Source organism: Ochlerotatus camptorhynchus, unplaced genomic scaffold (assembly GCF_037179485.1).
Source record: "Ochlerotatus camptorhynchus isolate MF236.1 unplaced genomic scaffold, CSIRO-AGI_Acam_v1.1 ptg000314l, whole genome shotgun sequence".
NCBI lineage: Eukaryota > Metazoa > Arthropoda > Insecta > Diptera > Culicidae > Ochlerotatus > Ochlerotatus camptorhynchus.
In genome coordinates, this window is record NW_027040802.1 from 1,904,947 (window position 1) to 1,923,249 (window position 18,303).

The following is an 18,303-nucleotide window of genomic DNA, read 5'->3' on the forward strand; positions in this document are numbered from 1 at the left end:
CCTTGTGAAAATCACCCGTAACTATCTCCAGCAAAGGTCGTTCAGGGTGTCGTTGAATAGTTCCCTTTCGGGACAATTTCCGATCCCAGCAGGTGTTCCGCAAGGGAGTCTGCTGGGACCACTGCTTTACAGCATCTATACGTCGGACATCCCTCCTCTAGGAGACGGTTGCGTGTTCTTTCTGTTTGCAGATGACACCGCGATAGCCGTCAAGGGTAGGATGCCTCGTGAAATTACGAACAAGCTCCAACGATGCCTTGACACCTTTACTGATTATGCCACCACGTGGAAAATCAAAATCAACGCCTCGAAAACCCAAGCGATCATGTTCCTTCACAGACAATCATTAAAACTTAAACCGTCTCCCTCCTGTACCGTAATAATGGATGGTACAAGGGTCGAGTGGTCCACTGATGTTACTTATCTCGGGATGTTGTTCGATGAGAAGCTCCTGTTCCGCTCGCACATAGAGAAAACCCTAGTTAAGTGCTCCGCCTTGGTTAGGTGTTTGTATCCGCTCATTTGCCGCAGATCCCGCCTCTCAAGGCAAAACAAACTGGCTGTTTACAAACAGATCATAGCCCCCGCGATCTTCTATGCCGCCCCGGTGTGGGAATCGTGCGCTCAGACCCACAGGAACAAAATCCAGGTTGCACAGAATAGAGTGTTGAGGATGATCCTAGATCGTCCATTCGACACAAGAATAGCAGACCTCCATCAAGAGGCAGAAATTCCCAAAGTAGATTCCAAAATTGATGATATGACAACTAAATTTATTCAAAAATGCAATCTTTCTGAACATGCTTTAATAAGCAATTTGTACATAGTAGGTTAAGTGTATATAGTAGAGTAGGTTAGTTTTAAGCTGTAAATAGTAGTATTAAGTAGTTTCTCTTCAAATTCTAAAAACAAAACAAACCAATCCCACCAAGGTGGTCGACCGTGTACTAAGTCTAGGACTAATTCTGTAAAACAAATTTTGAATTTTGCCCATACTTAAAGATGAAGAAAGCAATTAAATCACTTAGTAAAAATTTATATGGTAATCGTCCAAGTTAAACTAAAATAAAGATCATTTAAACTAAAAAAAAAAAAAAAAAAAATGGCATTAGCTCATTTTCTCTTCGGACGGCGTGGTGAGCAGCAATAGCAGCAGTAGGAAGGTGGCAAAGGAGGAAAAGGTCGTGGCAAAGGAGGAAAAGGTCTGGTAAAGGAAGTGCCAAGCGTCATCGCAAAGTTCTTCAAGATAACCACCATCCGTCGTCTGGCTCGCCGTGGCGGTGTCAAACGTATCTCCGGTCTGATCTACGAGGTGTGCTGAACTGCCGCTCTTCGCATGTCGGTCCCATAGTCGTTTTCGTCAAAACTGAGTTTTTCAATGCAAATGGTAGCTAATTACTAATATTTTCATAACACTAGATGAACTCATCAACTTTGTTCTGAAAAAGTTTGGAAAGACAGTCACATTGGTTGTCCCATCACATAAGAAGAAATGGTACGAAGCAAACTTGAAACGCGATTTTCTCGGCTTGCCGATTTTCGCTATGGGACGAACATGCGAAGAGCGGCAGTTAAGGTATTCCTGGAAAATGAGGTCCGCGGTCCTGTCACCTACACTAAACACGCCAATCGTAAGTGGCCATGGTTGTCCTGTACAATAAAACGGCTCTTTTCAGGGCCATCAAGCTTTTATCAGTAAAGAGTTGGAATAGAATTTATCTGTGCTTGTTTGTCCATATTCAGAACCACAAGCCCCCAACGACACAAAATGCTCTCCAGAGTTGTAATCTTGTAACCAAACTTGGAAGCAGGGCTGCAAGTGATTTTGATTGATTCTCTTAATCAACTTTCTCTTTGAAAAAGATTACCACAAATTTGTTACGCCTATAATTCAAAAACGGAAAGAGCTGAGATAATAGATAATTGATCAATTAAAAGACCTAAATGCTCTTCACATTTATTACTTCTACTTTTTCTTTAAAAAAACAACAGCAAAGGAATCGCGTCTGTCATTTTCAGCGTTATGTTATGGTTGAGGATATGGTTGCCAGTAAATTCATTTTTTCGGTTGAAGTTTTGACAACCCGGTGACGATGAACGATGACGATGAAGCACCCAGAAACACCTTCCGACACCCAAAAACACACATGAAACACAATAAGCACAAACACAAGGTGGCAGAGTGACTTACCATACCATACCATACCAAACCATAGAGGTAACTCTAAGACTAGTAGCATAGAGGTAACTCTAAGACTAGAAGGTCCCGAAATAATGTGCTCAACTTTTTGGCTCAGCTCTGGTACTCTCTTCGGTCCCAAGCTAATCGATTCACCCCTAGAAACATAGGAAAAACCAATAACCCCTCATTTTATCTGTCAAACTTTCATAGCGAATCAAAACAAACATTGCGTAGTACTAGAATTTCGACTAGAATGGGGTACGTCAATCGTTTGCTTGGGACCAATAGGCTAGTCAAGTAGTGAGCCAATTTAAAATCGTTAGTTTCGTATTGATTTTTGGTAAAACATTCAACAGAAACTAAGCGATTGTTTTAGCCTCTGGCGGGGAATATGGGAACCCACAAAAGAGTGATGAGGGTGGAAATTTTCACCGTGAAGCATAGGAAGAGGAAAATATTTTCACCTTACCTGATTAATTTATCCACTGCAGTTGCTTGAAATCATCATCCACGTGGAATATTTTGGTGACTGGTGCTTCCATATATGTTTGGTGAGAACAATTAAGATTTATAAATTTGTCCCAGCGGTTATGATCTTCCGGATTTTTATTGTGTGGTTATTTCTGCTGTAAATCAGTTCAGATCTGTAGATAATCGAAAAATAAGACTACACAGCAAAAAAAATGTAATATCGATCAACGTAATTCAAGCTGATGTATGAAATAATGATGTAATAGCAAAAAGCAGATACAATATTACATCAATGGATGTAATTTTGTTCGCAAAATCGATGTAAATCGTACAATGTGATATTACACAACCGATGGATTGACCTGGTTGCAGCAGTTTGGATGTAATATTCAACAACTTTTTTTGCTGTGTACTCCCGATGGAAATTTCTAAGTTGTGCAATAAAATGTACATTATTTTGAGTTTTGAAAATCGTCATTATGATGTAAACAAATGGATTGGATGACATTTCCTCTCAAAATCGGCTAGCGCACTCTACATTGATGGTTCATAAAAAGAGCCTATTGTATGTAGTCTACTTTTGCTTGACGAAATAAATAAATAAACAGGTCGTTAGGCAAAATAACCAGCCGAAAAAAAAATATAATAAAACAGCGAAATTCAAATGATTTTTACTGTTGAATTTCGAGTATAATAAAATTTATTTTTTAAATTGTTGTACAGGAGAAAAAATAAATATCAATTTTTAACGATACAATGCTCAAACAATGCAAATTATTGTGATGAGATCAAATTTGTTGGAGAAAAATCAGTTTTTTTTATTGTTAAGATGCCTAACTTTTTTTACTGTAAATTATCGAACTTTTCCACAAATTGTTTGGATGATACCGCAAACACGTCGTTAATCAAAATAATCATACAAATTTTATTAGGGAACCCATCCAGGCCGAGCGATTTTTTGCTTTTACTTTGATTTCTTGGTGAGTGCCTACAAATTCATCCTAAATCGCCCAATCTTAAGCAGATGTGATGTGTGAACGCATTCCAAATTGTTTACCACGGCTATCGAAAAATCAAAATCGTTACCCACAAAACGCGCGTTCCGTTCGAAATTTTGCAATTTCATCAGTTTTTAATATTTCTTTGTGCTGATTCGGAGCATTCTTTCCACCTCGATCTGCAATCCGAATAATGCAAATGGACCCGAAAAAGGTGAGAGCAGCAATTTGATCATTCACCATTGTCAAAGTAAACGACTGTTATTTTTTTTTTGTTTCAACATTAGAATGGCACTTCCAAGAAGCGACAGTTGGTTATATCGCTTCGTAAGCAGGTAGACGAACTTAAATCGGAATGGATGCGGTTGGAAGGGGACCGCATTCAGCTGGCAGTTCGCCACACGGATTTGATGTGCCACTGGAATTCAATTTCGGGCACCTATGCCGGTGCCTTGCGGCATAGGAACGAAACAATTCAACGGCTACTGAAGGAAGCTGGCATCACTGATCCGTCGGCGAGCGAGCAGAATTTGATCAATGAAAAGGACCTGCGGGATGTGGCTTTCCAGACGACCGATAAGGGCGAACAAACGGAACTCTGGTGATATGGCTGTTTGCGATTGGCGTTTTCAAATGGATATATTCGTATGAATTATGTTTAATATATTACAAAACGTAACCATGAAACTGATTTGGCTTAGTCTACTGTGCTTTTACGCTGGTGTTCAGGTTTGCACGACTGGATTTGCTCTTTTTCTTCTTTTTTCGCGTTACGTAGATGGTGGTTTCGTTTTCGCTATTGTCCTCTACACGATATTCGCTGTACTTGTTAGAATATATAATGACTTCCGGGTTTCTGTGTTGGTTTATGTGCTGCCAGGCTTTTGCAGGAGTTCTTGTTAGGGGTGCATCTACTGGTAGTTGGTCGTTTTGGGAAGTTTCAACGAAAACTTCCGCTGTTGGTTGATCTTGTTTAGTTTCCATAAGATCTTCCTCTGGAGAAGCATCCGTTGGAGGTTGTTGCTCTTGGGATGGATTCGCAGGAATCTCTTCGATATAAGCAACATTATCTTCTTGCGGAGGAACGTCCACTGATGGTTGTTCCGATAGGAAACCATTCAAGGAAGAAGTTTTCTCAACAGAAACATCCATTGGTATGTGGTCGTTTTGAGAGGTTTCAACGGACACTTCCTGCGTTGGTTGATCTTGTTGTTGAATTTCCACAAGAACTTCGTCTGAAGTAGCAGTCGGTGGAGGCTGATCCTGTTGGGGAAGATTCACAGAGATCTCTTCCATAGAAGCATCCTGATGAGAAGTATCATCAGGAGGAATCTCCACTGAGGGTTGTTCCGGTAGGAACGCATTCGAGGAAGAAGTATCTTCAACAGAAGCATTTATTGAAAGCTGATTTTTTTCAAAAGTTTCAACATACGCTTGCCGCGGAAAAGTTTCAGGAGCTTCCTCGGGGGAAGCTTCTCCAAGGGGCTGATCTAGATTCGCGGTGGTCACCTCCACCACATAAGCGTCCATTATTGCTGGCTCTTCATAAGGAGGAGTATTATTTGGAGCTTTCTCCGGAGTGACCTCTTTTAGCACCAGGTCCTTGTTAAAAACATCCGGTGGTGGAGTTATTGGCTGTTCCCGAACAACCTCACAAGGCGCTAATTCACTCGATTTAAAACATTTAATTTCGACCCTACTTGTATCCTTAGTGCGGTTTTCTTTAGAGCGAACCCTCTGCTTCTTGCTATCTTTAGATTCTTCCAGATTCACGGAGAGTTTCCGCTTGCCTGTTGTCGGTGGTTCGCAAAGCGAATTCTCATCATCCGAACCGAAGAGCTTCTTCAGCGTTTCCTTTTTCGATCTGCCATGAGGCTCCTCCGCCGATGCCTTGACCGGTTCTGATAGTCTTGTCTTAGGTACCGGTTTCTCAACAACGGCGGTGGGTTTTTCTCTTTCCGATTTACACCGAATAGTTCGGGTTGGTGTGGATGTATCTAACGTAGCACCTCGATTCGTCTTGGATTTTCTCTCCGCATCCTTTTTAGAACATTTCGTCTTTCGATCCTTCCGAGTGTGCTTCCGCACAACGGATTCTTGCAACCTATCCAAACTACTTGCTTCCCTCTTGCTCTTCTGTTTTGTCGGTTCCCTACGCTTACGTTCCTTACTATCTGATACGATCGGGGGAGACCTAGAAACCAAACAGAAATCGATCATGCCTTACTCTATCAAGCATCCCATCGAATGCAATTAACTTACCTATCATGATAATTATCCTCATTCGCTGAATCACCGTCCGAAGAAGGAATTTCGCCATCTTCCAGTTTATCCTTCTCTTCCACCTCCTGCCATTTGGCAATCACAGTCTTTGCGGCGAACTTCTGCTCTGCAACCGTTTCTTCCGATTCCACGATTCTCAACTCTCGGCTGTCGTTTAGTCTAGGGTCATCTTCGAAGGGCATTTCTGGCACTTGTTCGATGATGGACGGTTCCAATGGAGGAATCACCATCGTCGGTGGCTGTAGAATGATCATTTGTCCGCAACTTTTGTTCAAGTCTTCCAGCAAATCAGTCGAAACCTGCGGGTACTCCAGAGTCCTTTGAGCCGGTGGCGTAGGCTCTCCGTGTAATACCCGCATCTTTTGCTCCACATCTTCCACATTACCTGGCGACAGAGTCGTTCCGATTTCATCCGACTGAATGATTTTTTCCTCCACCTTTACCGCAACCGGTTTCTCCTTCTTCTTTTGCGGTAGCCCGGCATCCCACAACTCCGAATTGGATGTGTCCAGCGTGTCCTTCTTTTTCCTATCACTCCCAGAGCAGCACTCATCCGGCGATCGATTTTCATTCCGTGCAATTTCCTTAACAAACTGATCCAACTCCTTCCGGTTCATCGGAATGAACGTTTGCGACAGCTTCGCATCGGAACCCGAAGCGGCCTTGCCGTGTCCTAGCCTCGATACCCGCAATGGATGTGAAAAACGTACCGGCGAGACCACCGGGGACCGCACTGTCTCCCGATGCCGTGCCCTTCGTTCTTTTTCCCGCTCCCGTTCTCTATTTCGATCGCGAAGCCGTTCTCGGCTTCTATCCCACCGTTGTATTTCATCTTTTCGCTTTTCGGACGCGCTACCTACTGCCGTTTTATCCTTTAACAATTTCTCCCGTATTCGATCTCGTAGATCCGCGGGTTTAGTTGATTTTTTTCTTTCGGGTGACTTTTCTCGTTCCCTTCGAACCTCTCTGGAACGACTTAGCTCTTTTCTCCTCTCATGAGCCCACCTCGGCTCCGTCATCGTTCCCACGCTATCCATCTGTGCTTCTTGGCTCAATATCCGGATCATCGTCGTCTGCGTGCTTTTATCGTGCTTCCACACAGTCCTCCTATCTCTCCTGAATGCAGCATTATCCATCTGGCGTCTTATGTCTGCTATCATTGAATCCTTCCGCTTCAGCTCAGCCTTTGCCGTGAGCAGCAGCGAGGAAATGTTTTCCAGCAAAATTTCATTCTTGCTCGCTATCAACTGCTTTTCGGATTCTTTCTCGACAATCTTAGCTTTCAGGTCTTCAATTTCCGTTTTCAGCTCCTTGATGACTTTATTTTCCTGAAAATAGGTACAATCCGGAACGGTACAACATAAAAGTGGATGATCAGCAATTTGTTTACCTTCTGTGCCTCTACTTCTAATCCGTCCAGATCGCCGTATATGTCGTAATCATCATCCATGGTAGTTATCGTTGGCTATAATAATGTTTTCACTGTAACATGACCATTTGTTTCGGAAATTATCGTACGATTCTTTATGGAAAAATACCGAATATTTTCCAAAATATTCTATTCTCAATCTCCTTTGTTGACAAGTTTTGGCATTTTGAGCTGTTTCTCGCGGGCGAGAGCTGTTATTTCTTGAATCCGACACGTACTCCGACATAATTGCGCGGGTCAAAATTCTTCGGTGCATGAGGTGTAAATATTTACATCGAGGGGTAAGACAGTGAGAAATTCAGAGCAATCTACACTAGAAATACTCAGAGGGAGAGATAGGCGGAGAAAACAAAATACAATTCGGCAGCAGGGATTTGTATCTAAATTATCTTGCAACAGGGGGTAAGTCACTCTGCCACCTTGTGCTAAACACATCAAAAACACTCTTGGACACACTCAAACACCCATTAATCACCATGAGAACAATTTTTCAATCTTTTTTGGCAGCACTGCCTAGAGCCAAGAATGTTTACATTCGTATGATGCTCTTTTTAGTTTTTGTGCATTTTTCTTAAGTAGAGATCACCCTCCAGCAATCGGTAGGATTCCACAGAAATCTGATCGGGACACGGACTCCTGATTTCGTCGAACATCTGTCGGTATCAGGGTCGGTATGCGGAATTTCGAGCTGTGGACCGAGTTGCGACGATCTGGAACGGGAGGATTATGACGGTTCCGTGTTCGAGGTCGGATGTGTTTACAAGTCGGGACGTGAATGTGGTGGACAAGCGACTGTTGATGAAGTTTCTGCAGAGTTGTGCAAGTTGGGAAGGGGAAGGAGAAGGGAGCGAGCATCAGGCAGCGGAAGTCGAGGGAAAGACGTTCCTGGAGTATTTGAAGAAACAAAAGTTGACCTCGAATTTGATCCATTACTTGTTGTACATAATCGCCATGGGGAATGACCACACTAGCTGCCGGGACGGGTTGGAAGGGGTGAATAAGTTTCTGCTTAGTTTGGATCGATACGGAAACAGCCCGTTTCTGTTTCCGATGTACGGATGCGGGGAGATTCCGCAGTGTTTCTGCCGGCTGTGCGCCGTTTTCGGAGGGATTTATTGTCTGGGTAAGCCGATCGGCAAACAGATGATAGAGGCCAATGGGTTGGTCGTAGGGCAGGGGTACGTTGAGAAGGAGATTTTCGGAGTAAAGGAAGGCTCGAGGGAAGAGAAGCGAAAGGAGCACTCCCAAGCAACACACATGTTTTATACCAGTTTATATAACCTTTATATGACTGAATTTGGTTATATAGCAGTTTACTCAACATAATCATATGAATTTGTGTTGCTTGGGCTGTGGTCAAATGGCACGTGCTATATTTTTGACGAATGTTCCATTGGGTGGTGCATCGCAGAATTCCGGTGGAGGTGGCGTGTCGCTGATGAAACTGCCCCCGTGGAAGCGCACGAAGATGGGGCTACCATTATCCAGTTGACACACTTTAGTGGAACTTGCCCGAAGGACATTTGTAAGTAATCAGGTCTGCCTAGGCGTGTGGACAATTTATAATTTATTTTGATTGTTTTCAAGATCTCATCACTCATCCACACTGATGCAATAGTTATTTTTTAAAGCACTTGGTAGCCTAAACACAAAAATGCTTTTTAAGTGAAATGTTCCGTTTTTCCGATATGGATACTCGAAATGCCTTACATCACCTTTAGGGTCTCTATTGCTGCAATGATGACTCCCACAATTGGGGATGATGATTCAACGTCAAGCTCAACATTATAAAAGCAGACCATTTCAGCCTCTAATGAGCTAAATTATCCGTAACTATATGAAGAAATGAGCGCATAATAATCATCCAGTCAATGATTGACCGATGGCTGTAGAAAGATATTCCTTTCTAATTTGGTAGTCATTCCATACCAAATCAGAGAGATCCGGCCTACAGCCGGCGGTTAATTTTTGCAGGACGAGTCTAGGGGGCACGATAATTTCATCGGATTATTCAGAATATGCTTTGTTCTTCCCGTTATGCCACTCAACAATTTCATATATGGCTATCAAGACATTTACGAAGAAAAAGCTGGTTATTTATATTTTGTGTGTATGCCAGAACTAGCGCTACTTGAAAAAAAAAAATCCATTCCCGTATTCGTGAACTACTATGAAATATGCACCGGATCTCGTTCACTAAGTATATTAAGACATCAAACGACCAAATGCGTGCTTCGTGGGTGGCATAGTTGGAATCCTCCCGATCATATTCGCATCGATCCTTGCTCCATGTATTCTCACGAGGAGGTCACCACTCGTTCCGACCCATTCCGCCGGTAATGGGTTGTCGGCTGCAATATCCGATGTATTCTTTGACGGCCCGGTCATATCAAAGCAGGATCTAACGTCTCCAGGTAGTTAGTAGTCATGAAGACAATTCTCCCCTCCGTCGATGCCACTCCGTTCGTTTAACAAACCACTAAACGATTCAAACCCTCGAATGCTGCCTTTTGCACGCGATAATAAAGCGGCGTCTGTGTTCTAAAAAAAGAAAATCTCAGTGACATTCACTACCCTTCTCGAGACGCTCCTATCCTACCTTCTTCCAATATTTTGAAGTATACGTTTTTGTTCCGTCCAAACACAGTCAGCTGTTCCGTTTACCACGGTATTCCCGCGTGCAAATCCAGTGTGTGTTGTTCTCTGGCTTGGTCCACGTTCATCCGTATCGCAGCACGTTCGGCAGGAGGAGTCTGAAAATTTATTGTTTATTGTTATCCTTTCTCCAATCAACAGCAAACACATCGCATTGGAATCAGCTGTGATAGATGTAGTGGTTGCCAGAAAACTTTATTTTTCACTCAACGTTTTGACAACTATGTTGACACGCTGAAACACCTTCTGACACCCAAAAACACCGAAGAAACACAATAAGCACGGACACAAGGTGGCAGAGTGACTTACCCCCTGATTGACCTATAATATTGTGTCATTTTCGTTGCTCTCGTGTTCATTGAACCTCACTAAGCGAAGGGATGATGAAACAGAGCAGCTGTTTATATTTGACTTTGAAATTTTACTTCTTTGCATCGTCTTGGGTGATTCGAGAACGTTCTTCAATTATTGCTAATTTATCGCATTCACAACAAATAGAATAAATATTACGCGCAATGCGCAATATCACTCGTGAGCGCGCCCCATTCGTGCTCAGTTGTGCCAACCGAGCGAAAAAAAAAAGGTTCATCAAAATCGCGCACCAGCAGCTCTCGGTTGCCGATGTTTTGTGTGTGCCTTTTTGCGTGCAGCCGAGCCGAGAGTCGATCCTTTTGATGTGCAGAGTAACTCAGCTAACTAACCAGCAAAGTGCGAAATTTCGGAGCAAATTAAATTCGCCGCGAAATTGGTTTCCGAACCGCCGGAAGCGGTCAAAAATATCGTGTAACTGCGCGTCAAGGGAATGGGAGTGGTTTGTACGTAAAGTTTCCCGGTTTCGGGTGTGATCTGAGTGAGAAAACTGCATTTGTTTGGTGGCATTTTCCTTGCATGAAAGGAGGAGGAGGCTTTTTTTTTGTGTTGGCTCGTTCCGTCTAGAGCGCTGGGTTTCATAGCCGAAGCGAAGTGAGTCCCGCGGATGAATATGAATTCGCGGCGCACTGCGAAGAACAAAGAAGAGAACGAGACGGAAGATTGTATAATCGTTCATTCGTGTGGAATAGGAAAAGAGTAAGAAGAAGAAGGTTGCAAAGCGCCGAAGGGCTGTCAAATTCGTTTGTGAATGGGGAACATCGACAGGAAGAAAAACGCAATAATTACGAGGCGACGATCGGCTAGTTTTCGAATGCGCGTTTGTGTCCGTGAACGGAACGATTGGGTAATGTTCCTGCGAGGAGGATCGAAGACAAGGGAATCAATGATCCCAAATTTGTTGTAAAATTCTGTACGGTGACGGTGTTTTTGTTTTGCATTTTCCAACTTGGTCAGAATGTATTTATGTGTATGTGTGTGTGTGCGTGTGAAGCAGCTTCTGATCCAGTGAAAATAATTACGGTTGAGGAAAATAATGATTTTCTTCGGAAGGCAAAGCGTGACAGTTTGAGAAAGATTAGCACACAGTGTATTTAGGCGTTGCACTCGAATCCAGTTGAAGCAGATTTTTATAGAAATCCGTGGGAAATAACTCCGCAGTCATGGTCCTGATTTGACATCAAGCGATGCACCGTGAAGACCTGCAATTGTATTGGTAAGGCGTCCCATTTTCTAATCGTTTTTCAATGTTTAAAATCCCCTTGGTTCTGGTTAACTCAGACAGGAAAATTTTCTTGGAAAATAATTTGTTATGGGAAATGTTTTTTTGACGTAGGACTACGTCTTTGATTTCTATATGGGGGTACACTTTGTGAAAACCGAAAATGGAACATGTAACAAATTAAGAAAGATTTGGAACGTTAATAACTCAGCTACCCCTGGTCCAATTTCAATAATTTTATCACCAATCGATTAGAAATATGGCTACGCATCGATAACAATGCTTCCGAATGTTGATTTTCAACAAGAAACTATTGAAAAACTGGTAAATGTCCAGCATTGTCCAAAAGCGTCGAATTAACTAACAAATCCACCAATTACCTACATGCATATGCTGCTTCCCCAGCACAGTCGTCAGAGAGTAGTAAGTAGACGAAACAAGTCGAAGTGGCATTCGCCTCCGATCCTCGGGCGCGTGCGAATAGGGAGGATGGAATTGCGTAATATTTTGCACACTCATCGCCATATTCAAACCAAACGCAAATTCTTCGAGATAACCACCATCCGTCGTCTGACTCGCCGTGGCGGTGTCTGACGTATCTCCGGTTGGATTTACGAGGTGTGCTGAAGGTGTTCCTGAAAAATGAGATCCGTGATGCTGTCACCTACACTAAGCACGCCAAGCGTAAGTGGCCATGGATGTCATCTACGTTTTGAAGTGACAGAGATGCACTCTGTTTGGTTTCGGAGGTTAAATCATCACCAACTTTGGCAACAAAACGGCTTTTTTCAGGGCCACCAAGCTTATTACAGTAAAGAGTAGGAATAGAATTCATCTGCCTGTTTGTCCATATTCAGAACCAACAATCACACAAAATGCTCATGTAATCAAACTGGAAGCAGGGGTACACATTATTTTGAACTTTGAATCGCCTCGTCCGGATATTTTCGATGGAAGAAGCAACAATCTAGCATCTAATTCGACGAAGACGGCAGGAAACATTGTTGAAATAGAGTTATTTACGAATGAGAGCGTCGATGAAGAGAATCGATCAATGTAGATAGGACCTATTGAAAAGTGACGCGAGATTTTTTTCCGTACTGAGCTCCAATGCTACCGACGCCAGGGAGGCAGCTCCAACACCTGGACCCTACCAATCGACCCATCAACTCAACCGGGAACCAACGGCTTTACTTCCCGAAGGAAGGCGTGATCACAGATGTTATGCCTTAGAACATGCCGGTGGCGCCGACTGAGATTGGACCCAGGCCTGCTGGGGTGAGAGGTAATCACGCTAACCACCGGCGCCGATATCTTTCAAGGTGATATCACATCGAATGAGATCGACCCAAATTTGAGTTTAGTTATTTCAGAAATAAGAAATAAAGTGCAGGAACTCAGCGATGAGTAAATTTGCCTCATGTTTTCCCAGGTTTTTCCAGGATTTTCCAGGGAAAAATTCCCAAATTTGAGAAAAGTAAAGATTGGATTCACTCAGTCTATTTGTACTACTTCGAGACTGAATAAAATTTTCGTCAATTTCCTCATTTTCTGGCAATTTCCTCATTTTCTTCTACAGGAAACCATGAGACAAATTTACTCATAGCTGAGTTCCTGCATTTTTGGCGATTATGAGTGAACTAAACTCAAATTTGGGTCAGTTCTCATTCGCCGTGTACGCTAAAGGAAAAGAGCCAGTGTCGCTACTTGATAGCAAACTACTCATAATGGAAGGAGTCTTTGTAGCTTTTATACCACTTGGTTGCACATCATTCTGCTGATATAAAAGAGCGCTGCTGTATGGCATCAGCTCATTTTCGCTTCGAACGGCGTGGTGAACAGCAATAGTAGTAGTAGGAAGGTGGTGGCTAGTCCACTCCTTCACACCTAAAAAGCAACAATTGACTGGTCGTGGCAAAGGAGGAAAAGGTCTGGTAAAGGAGGCGCCAAGCGTCATCGCAAAGTTCTTCGAGATAACCGCCATCGGTCGTCTGGCTCGCCGTGGTGGTGTCAAACGTATCTCCGGTCTGATCTACGAGGTGTGCTGAAGGCCCTTTTCAGGGCCATCAAGCTTACACCAGTAAAGAGTTGGAATAGAATTTATCTGTACTTGTTTGTCCATATTCAGAACCACAAGCCCCCAACGACCACACAAAATGCTCTCCAGAGTTGTAATCTTGTAACCAAACCTGATTTTGATTGATTTTCTTAATCAACTTTCTCTTTGAAAAAAATTACTACAAATTTGGAACGCCTACAATTCAAAAATGGAAAGAGTTGAGATAATAGATAATTCATCAATTAAAAGAATTAAATGCTCTACACATTTATTCCGTCCACTAGCTGTCCTACGTCAAGCTTCCGTTCGTGCCCCTAGGCACAGACCCTTCTACTTTTTTTATTATTTTAACAGCGGGTCATTACCAGTATGTTGTTAGTAAAGATTTTAGGGAAGGGGAATTGAATTCATACTTATATTTAACAGCGAAAGGAGGTAATCAGAAAATAAAACTGAAAACACCGAAAGAAAGGGCATTAGGTATTCCATAGAATTGAAAAGTTTTTTTTTACTTTGTTGTATCGTTTTGGCTTTTTTGTTGTCTTTTTTTGTGTGTTCATTATGAATGGCGAGTGCCGTCACGCACACAATGATCGGAGGGTAATGCATAATGAATTCGAGATCAACATTTGAAAAGGGCAGAGGAGTCAAAATGTAAACAAACCACATTTTGCCACATATTGACCCTTCTGACGTTTATAACTCGCACACTTGCGTGATCTCATTTTCAGGTGCAATGTTTCCTTGATAAAAATAATAATGATAAAGTTACAATAAATTCTATTGTTGACAATTCAAGCTGAACATTGCATTAGGTCCTAAGTAACATTGACAGATTCTCTCGTCGACATTCTCTTTGTATCCCCATGGCCATGTAAAGACATTCTCAGGTATTTTCAGCATACAGAGCATGAGCATGAGCATGATTGACCGCCCACGGTTGCTACTCTGTTATTGCCAGACCAGCTGTAATTACACAGAGAACCAATAGACGATGCTTGGGACTAGCAATCATCCTCAATGTGTAAAAACTGGTGATCTCAAACTAGGCAATACCAGCGCCGGCCGCGCCCGAACACAGGTCAAGAAAGGAAGGGGTAGGAATGTGTTGACGTGACACTCGTTTTGATGTCAGGTATTTTCAGCATACAGATAGGTAAAAGAAGTTTTTATCTAGCATCTATAGTAATACGACAAACACAACAAGAAACGGTTATGATGCTCAAGTTATTAACGAAAGAGGAAGTCGACGAAGAGAATCGATCAATATTACTTAGGACCTAATGCAACGTTCAGCATGAATTATCCATATTGTAGTTGTATTTTATTGGTCAAGTGATCAAATTTTCACCACATTAAATAAAATTTATAGCAATGAGATTACATTTCTAGACTAACATATGAAAAGGGCGTAATTCCAAAATGACCATATCGAGAAAATCACTTCTGAATTTTGATGACCTAAAAATTAATCCTATTTCACGACTTTCCATTTGCTGGATGATTTTATAAGCTTGACATATAGTTAATAGTGTAATCTATCATCATGCATCACTAAAAACTCAAAAAAAAATTTCTTTGTCGTGAAATCGAGAAGAAAACATCATACGCCCTGATAATTTCATACATGTTGTTACCCCCCGGATCATCCACCCTTTGAACTGCCAACACTGGTGATACGCCGTGGAAGTACACCCTCGGGATATTTTGTTTGTTGTTCCGCCTTGGTTCTTCGTTCGCAAATTTTGTGAGAGTGGAATTACGCCCGGAGATTTTTTGGTCTTCTTTTTGTTCGTTGTTTACACGTGAACTAATAATCGGATGCATTTAAAATGAATCGGGCGTGACTGGATACTACAGAATCAAAACATTTGGCATATTAAAACGATATAATTCGTAGTTCTGGTGCAAGGCGTAACAACCAGATTCATCATAGAGTTGAAAGTTGGAAATACGCCATATAAGAAGAAACGTTTTTGATGATTTTAAGTGATATTTTCTTCTACTTTTTCGTGTTTATCGAGTAGTTTGTGAACTATTCTCTCTATATGTGGCAAAATATGGTTTGTTTACATTTTGGCTCTTCCGCCCCATTCAAATGTTAGTCTAGATTTGTTCGAGATAAAATGAATTTTTATAGGGTTACGTTAACTAACAACCGAGCTAAATATTTACGCTGTATGCAGCGAAGAATGTGCTATTAACATATGTGTTCAGGGTACCTAATCAAACCATTTGGGGAATAGTTATATAATTTGGGTTGGTCGTTCGGGTATTGTATTTGTTTATTAGGGTGGTGTAATCGTATTAAGTTTGTGCCAAAAATTGATGCTAATAACCATGGAGTTGCGAACGACAGGATCACTAACCAGCACAAATGTAAATACCTCATAAACCGAAGCACGCTAGTCAGACTAGCGATTTCCGACGTCATTAGCAGACCAGAGATACCAGCAAGAAATGTAGCTCTTATTTTCAGTCCGAAGCACAACCATTCTGTACTATCTAGTCATGCTCGCTTTATTTGAAATGTATCACCTGTACAATCAGAAAAAAATTAAACTAAAACGCTATTCGCCTTGTTGACCCAAGGCTGCGTTTAGTTGCCAACAAAACGAGCCAAGTATAAACTTGAAATATAAGGGGTATAGTATATCTTTCGAATATACATGCGTAGTTTAATGCTGGTTTATCCCAGAACGATTTCCACGCCCCCAGGTTTGTTTTAGTAGTCAAAAGGATCCTTGGAGGCGAACCAGCCCAAGGCTGAAAGCCTCCCTAATAAAGATAAATTAATTAATTAGTCAAAAGGATCATCAATAACACTGACAGAATTGATATGTGAATTGTTTAAAAGCGCCATTCCTATACGATGCAGTGGCGTCGCGTAACCTCACTTTTTACCTGTTCAAAAACTTTGAAAACGTTATTTAGGGTCATGTTTACATTCAAATCAGTTTCAAAAGGCATAGGGTCTTCTAGTTTCACTGATTTGTATCCATTGAAACCAATATTGTTTTATTTGTTTACGTTTTGAGAGTTGTTGAACAGGTAGATTGAGGTTAGGGCAACGCCACTGATACGATGCTTCCATCCTTTGGAAAATGCCCTTTTAAACTAGTCACATATTCAACCTTTCGACTTTCAGTTGATAACACAATTTACGTTTTTAGTTCACTTCATTTCACGCTAATTAAATCTCTGACACTTCGGCCGTCTGTTCCATTTCTCCATGATAGTTTACTAAAGAATACACTGGTCAAAATACTCTCGCACAAATCGGGTTTAGTTTAAACTATATACTGATGATAGTATACTTTTTATACTAAGCTACGTGTAAACCTCGTGAATGACAAAAATGATAAAATTGTAAACTATCGATGACTACTAATATATCAGAGTGTAGACAATAAACAAAACAAAAAAGACCAACAAAATTTCAATTCCAAAAATTCTGGACTGATTCTTGATTAGGGCGTACATGCTTTTGTAAACTAACAGATCATTCGCTGATTTCTCGTGGGTAAAAGCTCAATTTCGTAAACAAACTATACCAAATGGTAGAGAAATGACTCCACTGCCATTTCTAGACGAACAATTATTCAATTCTGCTTTGATCGATTCTCTCCATAGACTTTCTCTTTCGTTAATAGCTCAGCTCCAAACAAATTCTCTGTTGAATTTGATGTTCGGGATGCTAGATGGGAATCTCCTTTATTAAACTATGTAACGTGAAATCTGCTGGTATAGCCGTGATTATCAAAAGAGGAAGTCTATTAAGATGGTTGATAGATTAAGCTTTTATCCGCCCCATTGGGTATTGGGTAGATCACCTTTTCGTGGTACGTTACGGGATGTAAGATTTACCACCGATTTTTAGTCTTGACTACTTCAAACTAGGGGAACAGGATTTTTCAGTAATCAAAGGAACACATCTTAGTGTTGCTTTTTATGCCTGGTTGATAGTGATAAGACTCGGCTTTGTCCACCGAGAATGAAAAAATTAGTTAGTCTTCATCTATGTGATTCCTAATCTTCTATTCGTTGTTCCATAGTTTGAAGTGGTTAAGACTAGGGTTCTGATGCATGATCATTATCGGTGTCATTGCTTATTTTTGTTGCTAAGGAATCCAATTTTGACTAACAAAGGGGCCCTTTGGAGGGTGTTCGAACACTCCGAAGGGTATAAATAGCGGGACCTTTCAATTAGAATCGATTCCTTTTGATGAAGGCAAGAATGACAACTGTATCAAAACATTTCTCTATAGTGATGAAGTAATACGACATGCACTAAATCAAATTACTGGTCGCAGTGGTGTTATGTCCCGAACAAAGCAAAAAAAAAAGCTTTTCTTCGCGAGAAATCCGCGATTGATCTGTTTTTTTTTACAAGAGCATAGTCACGAATCAGTCTGGAATATCAATTTCTCAAACTTATTTACAGAAGACCATACCGTAACACCAAACAAAGCAATCCCAATGCATGCTCATTAGACTGATGCAAAATTTAAAATATTCGCTCCACAGCCTCCACTAGCCTCCCAAAATTTGAACTCATTTAGTTAGAAATTGACTGGCACAAATCATGGATCATATTACAATGGGAAAACCAAATCGTTTGTTCATATTTAACAA

At 41.4% G+C, this 18,303-nt stretch overlaps 3 protein-coding genes across 3 annotated transcripts in view; 2 read left to right on the forward strand and 1 right to left on the reverse strand.

Moving 5' to 3' along the window:
- Positions 1-3,694: 3,694 nt before the first annotated feature.
- LOC135707623 (uncharacterized) lies at positions 3,695-4,298 on the forward strand. Its single transcript, XM_065229486.1, has 2 exons — positions 3,695-3,865; positions 3,939-4,298. The coding sequence occupies exons 1-2, from the start codon at positions 3,845-3,847 to the stop codon at positions 4,254-4,256; spliced, it is 339 nt and encodes a 112-aa protein (XP_065085558.1). The 5' UTR covers positions 3,695-3,844; the 3' UTR covers positions 4,257-4,298.
- LOC135707622 (RNA-binding protein 25-like) lies at positions 4,266-7,497 on the reverse strand. Its single transcript, XM_065229485.1, has 3 exons — positions 7,325-7,497; positions 5,914-7,262; positions 4,266-5,845 (listed from the first exon to the last, which is right to left on the reverse strand). The coding sequence occupies exons 1-3, from the start codon at positions 7,382-7,384 to the stop codon at positions 4,354-4,356; spliced, it is 2,901 nt and encodes a 966-aa protein (XP_065085557.1). The 5' UTR covers positions 7,385-7,497; the 3' UTR covers positions 4,266-4,353.
- Positions 7,498-10,694: 3,197 nt separating this feature from the next.
- Positions 10,695-18,303, forward strand: part of LOC135707559 (polycomb protein Asx-like) — a 51,578-nt gene continuing 43,969 nt past the window's right edge. Inside the window, exon 1 of the mRNA XM_065229409.1 lies at positions 10,695-11,603. The gene's annotated coding sequence lies outside the window, so the exon portion shown is untranslated. The remainder of the gene's footprint in view (positions 11,604-18,303) is intronic.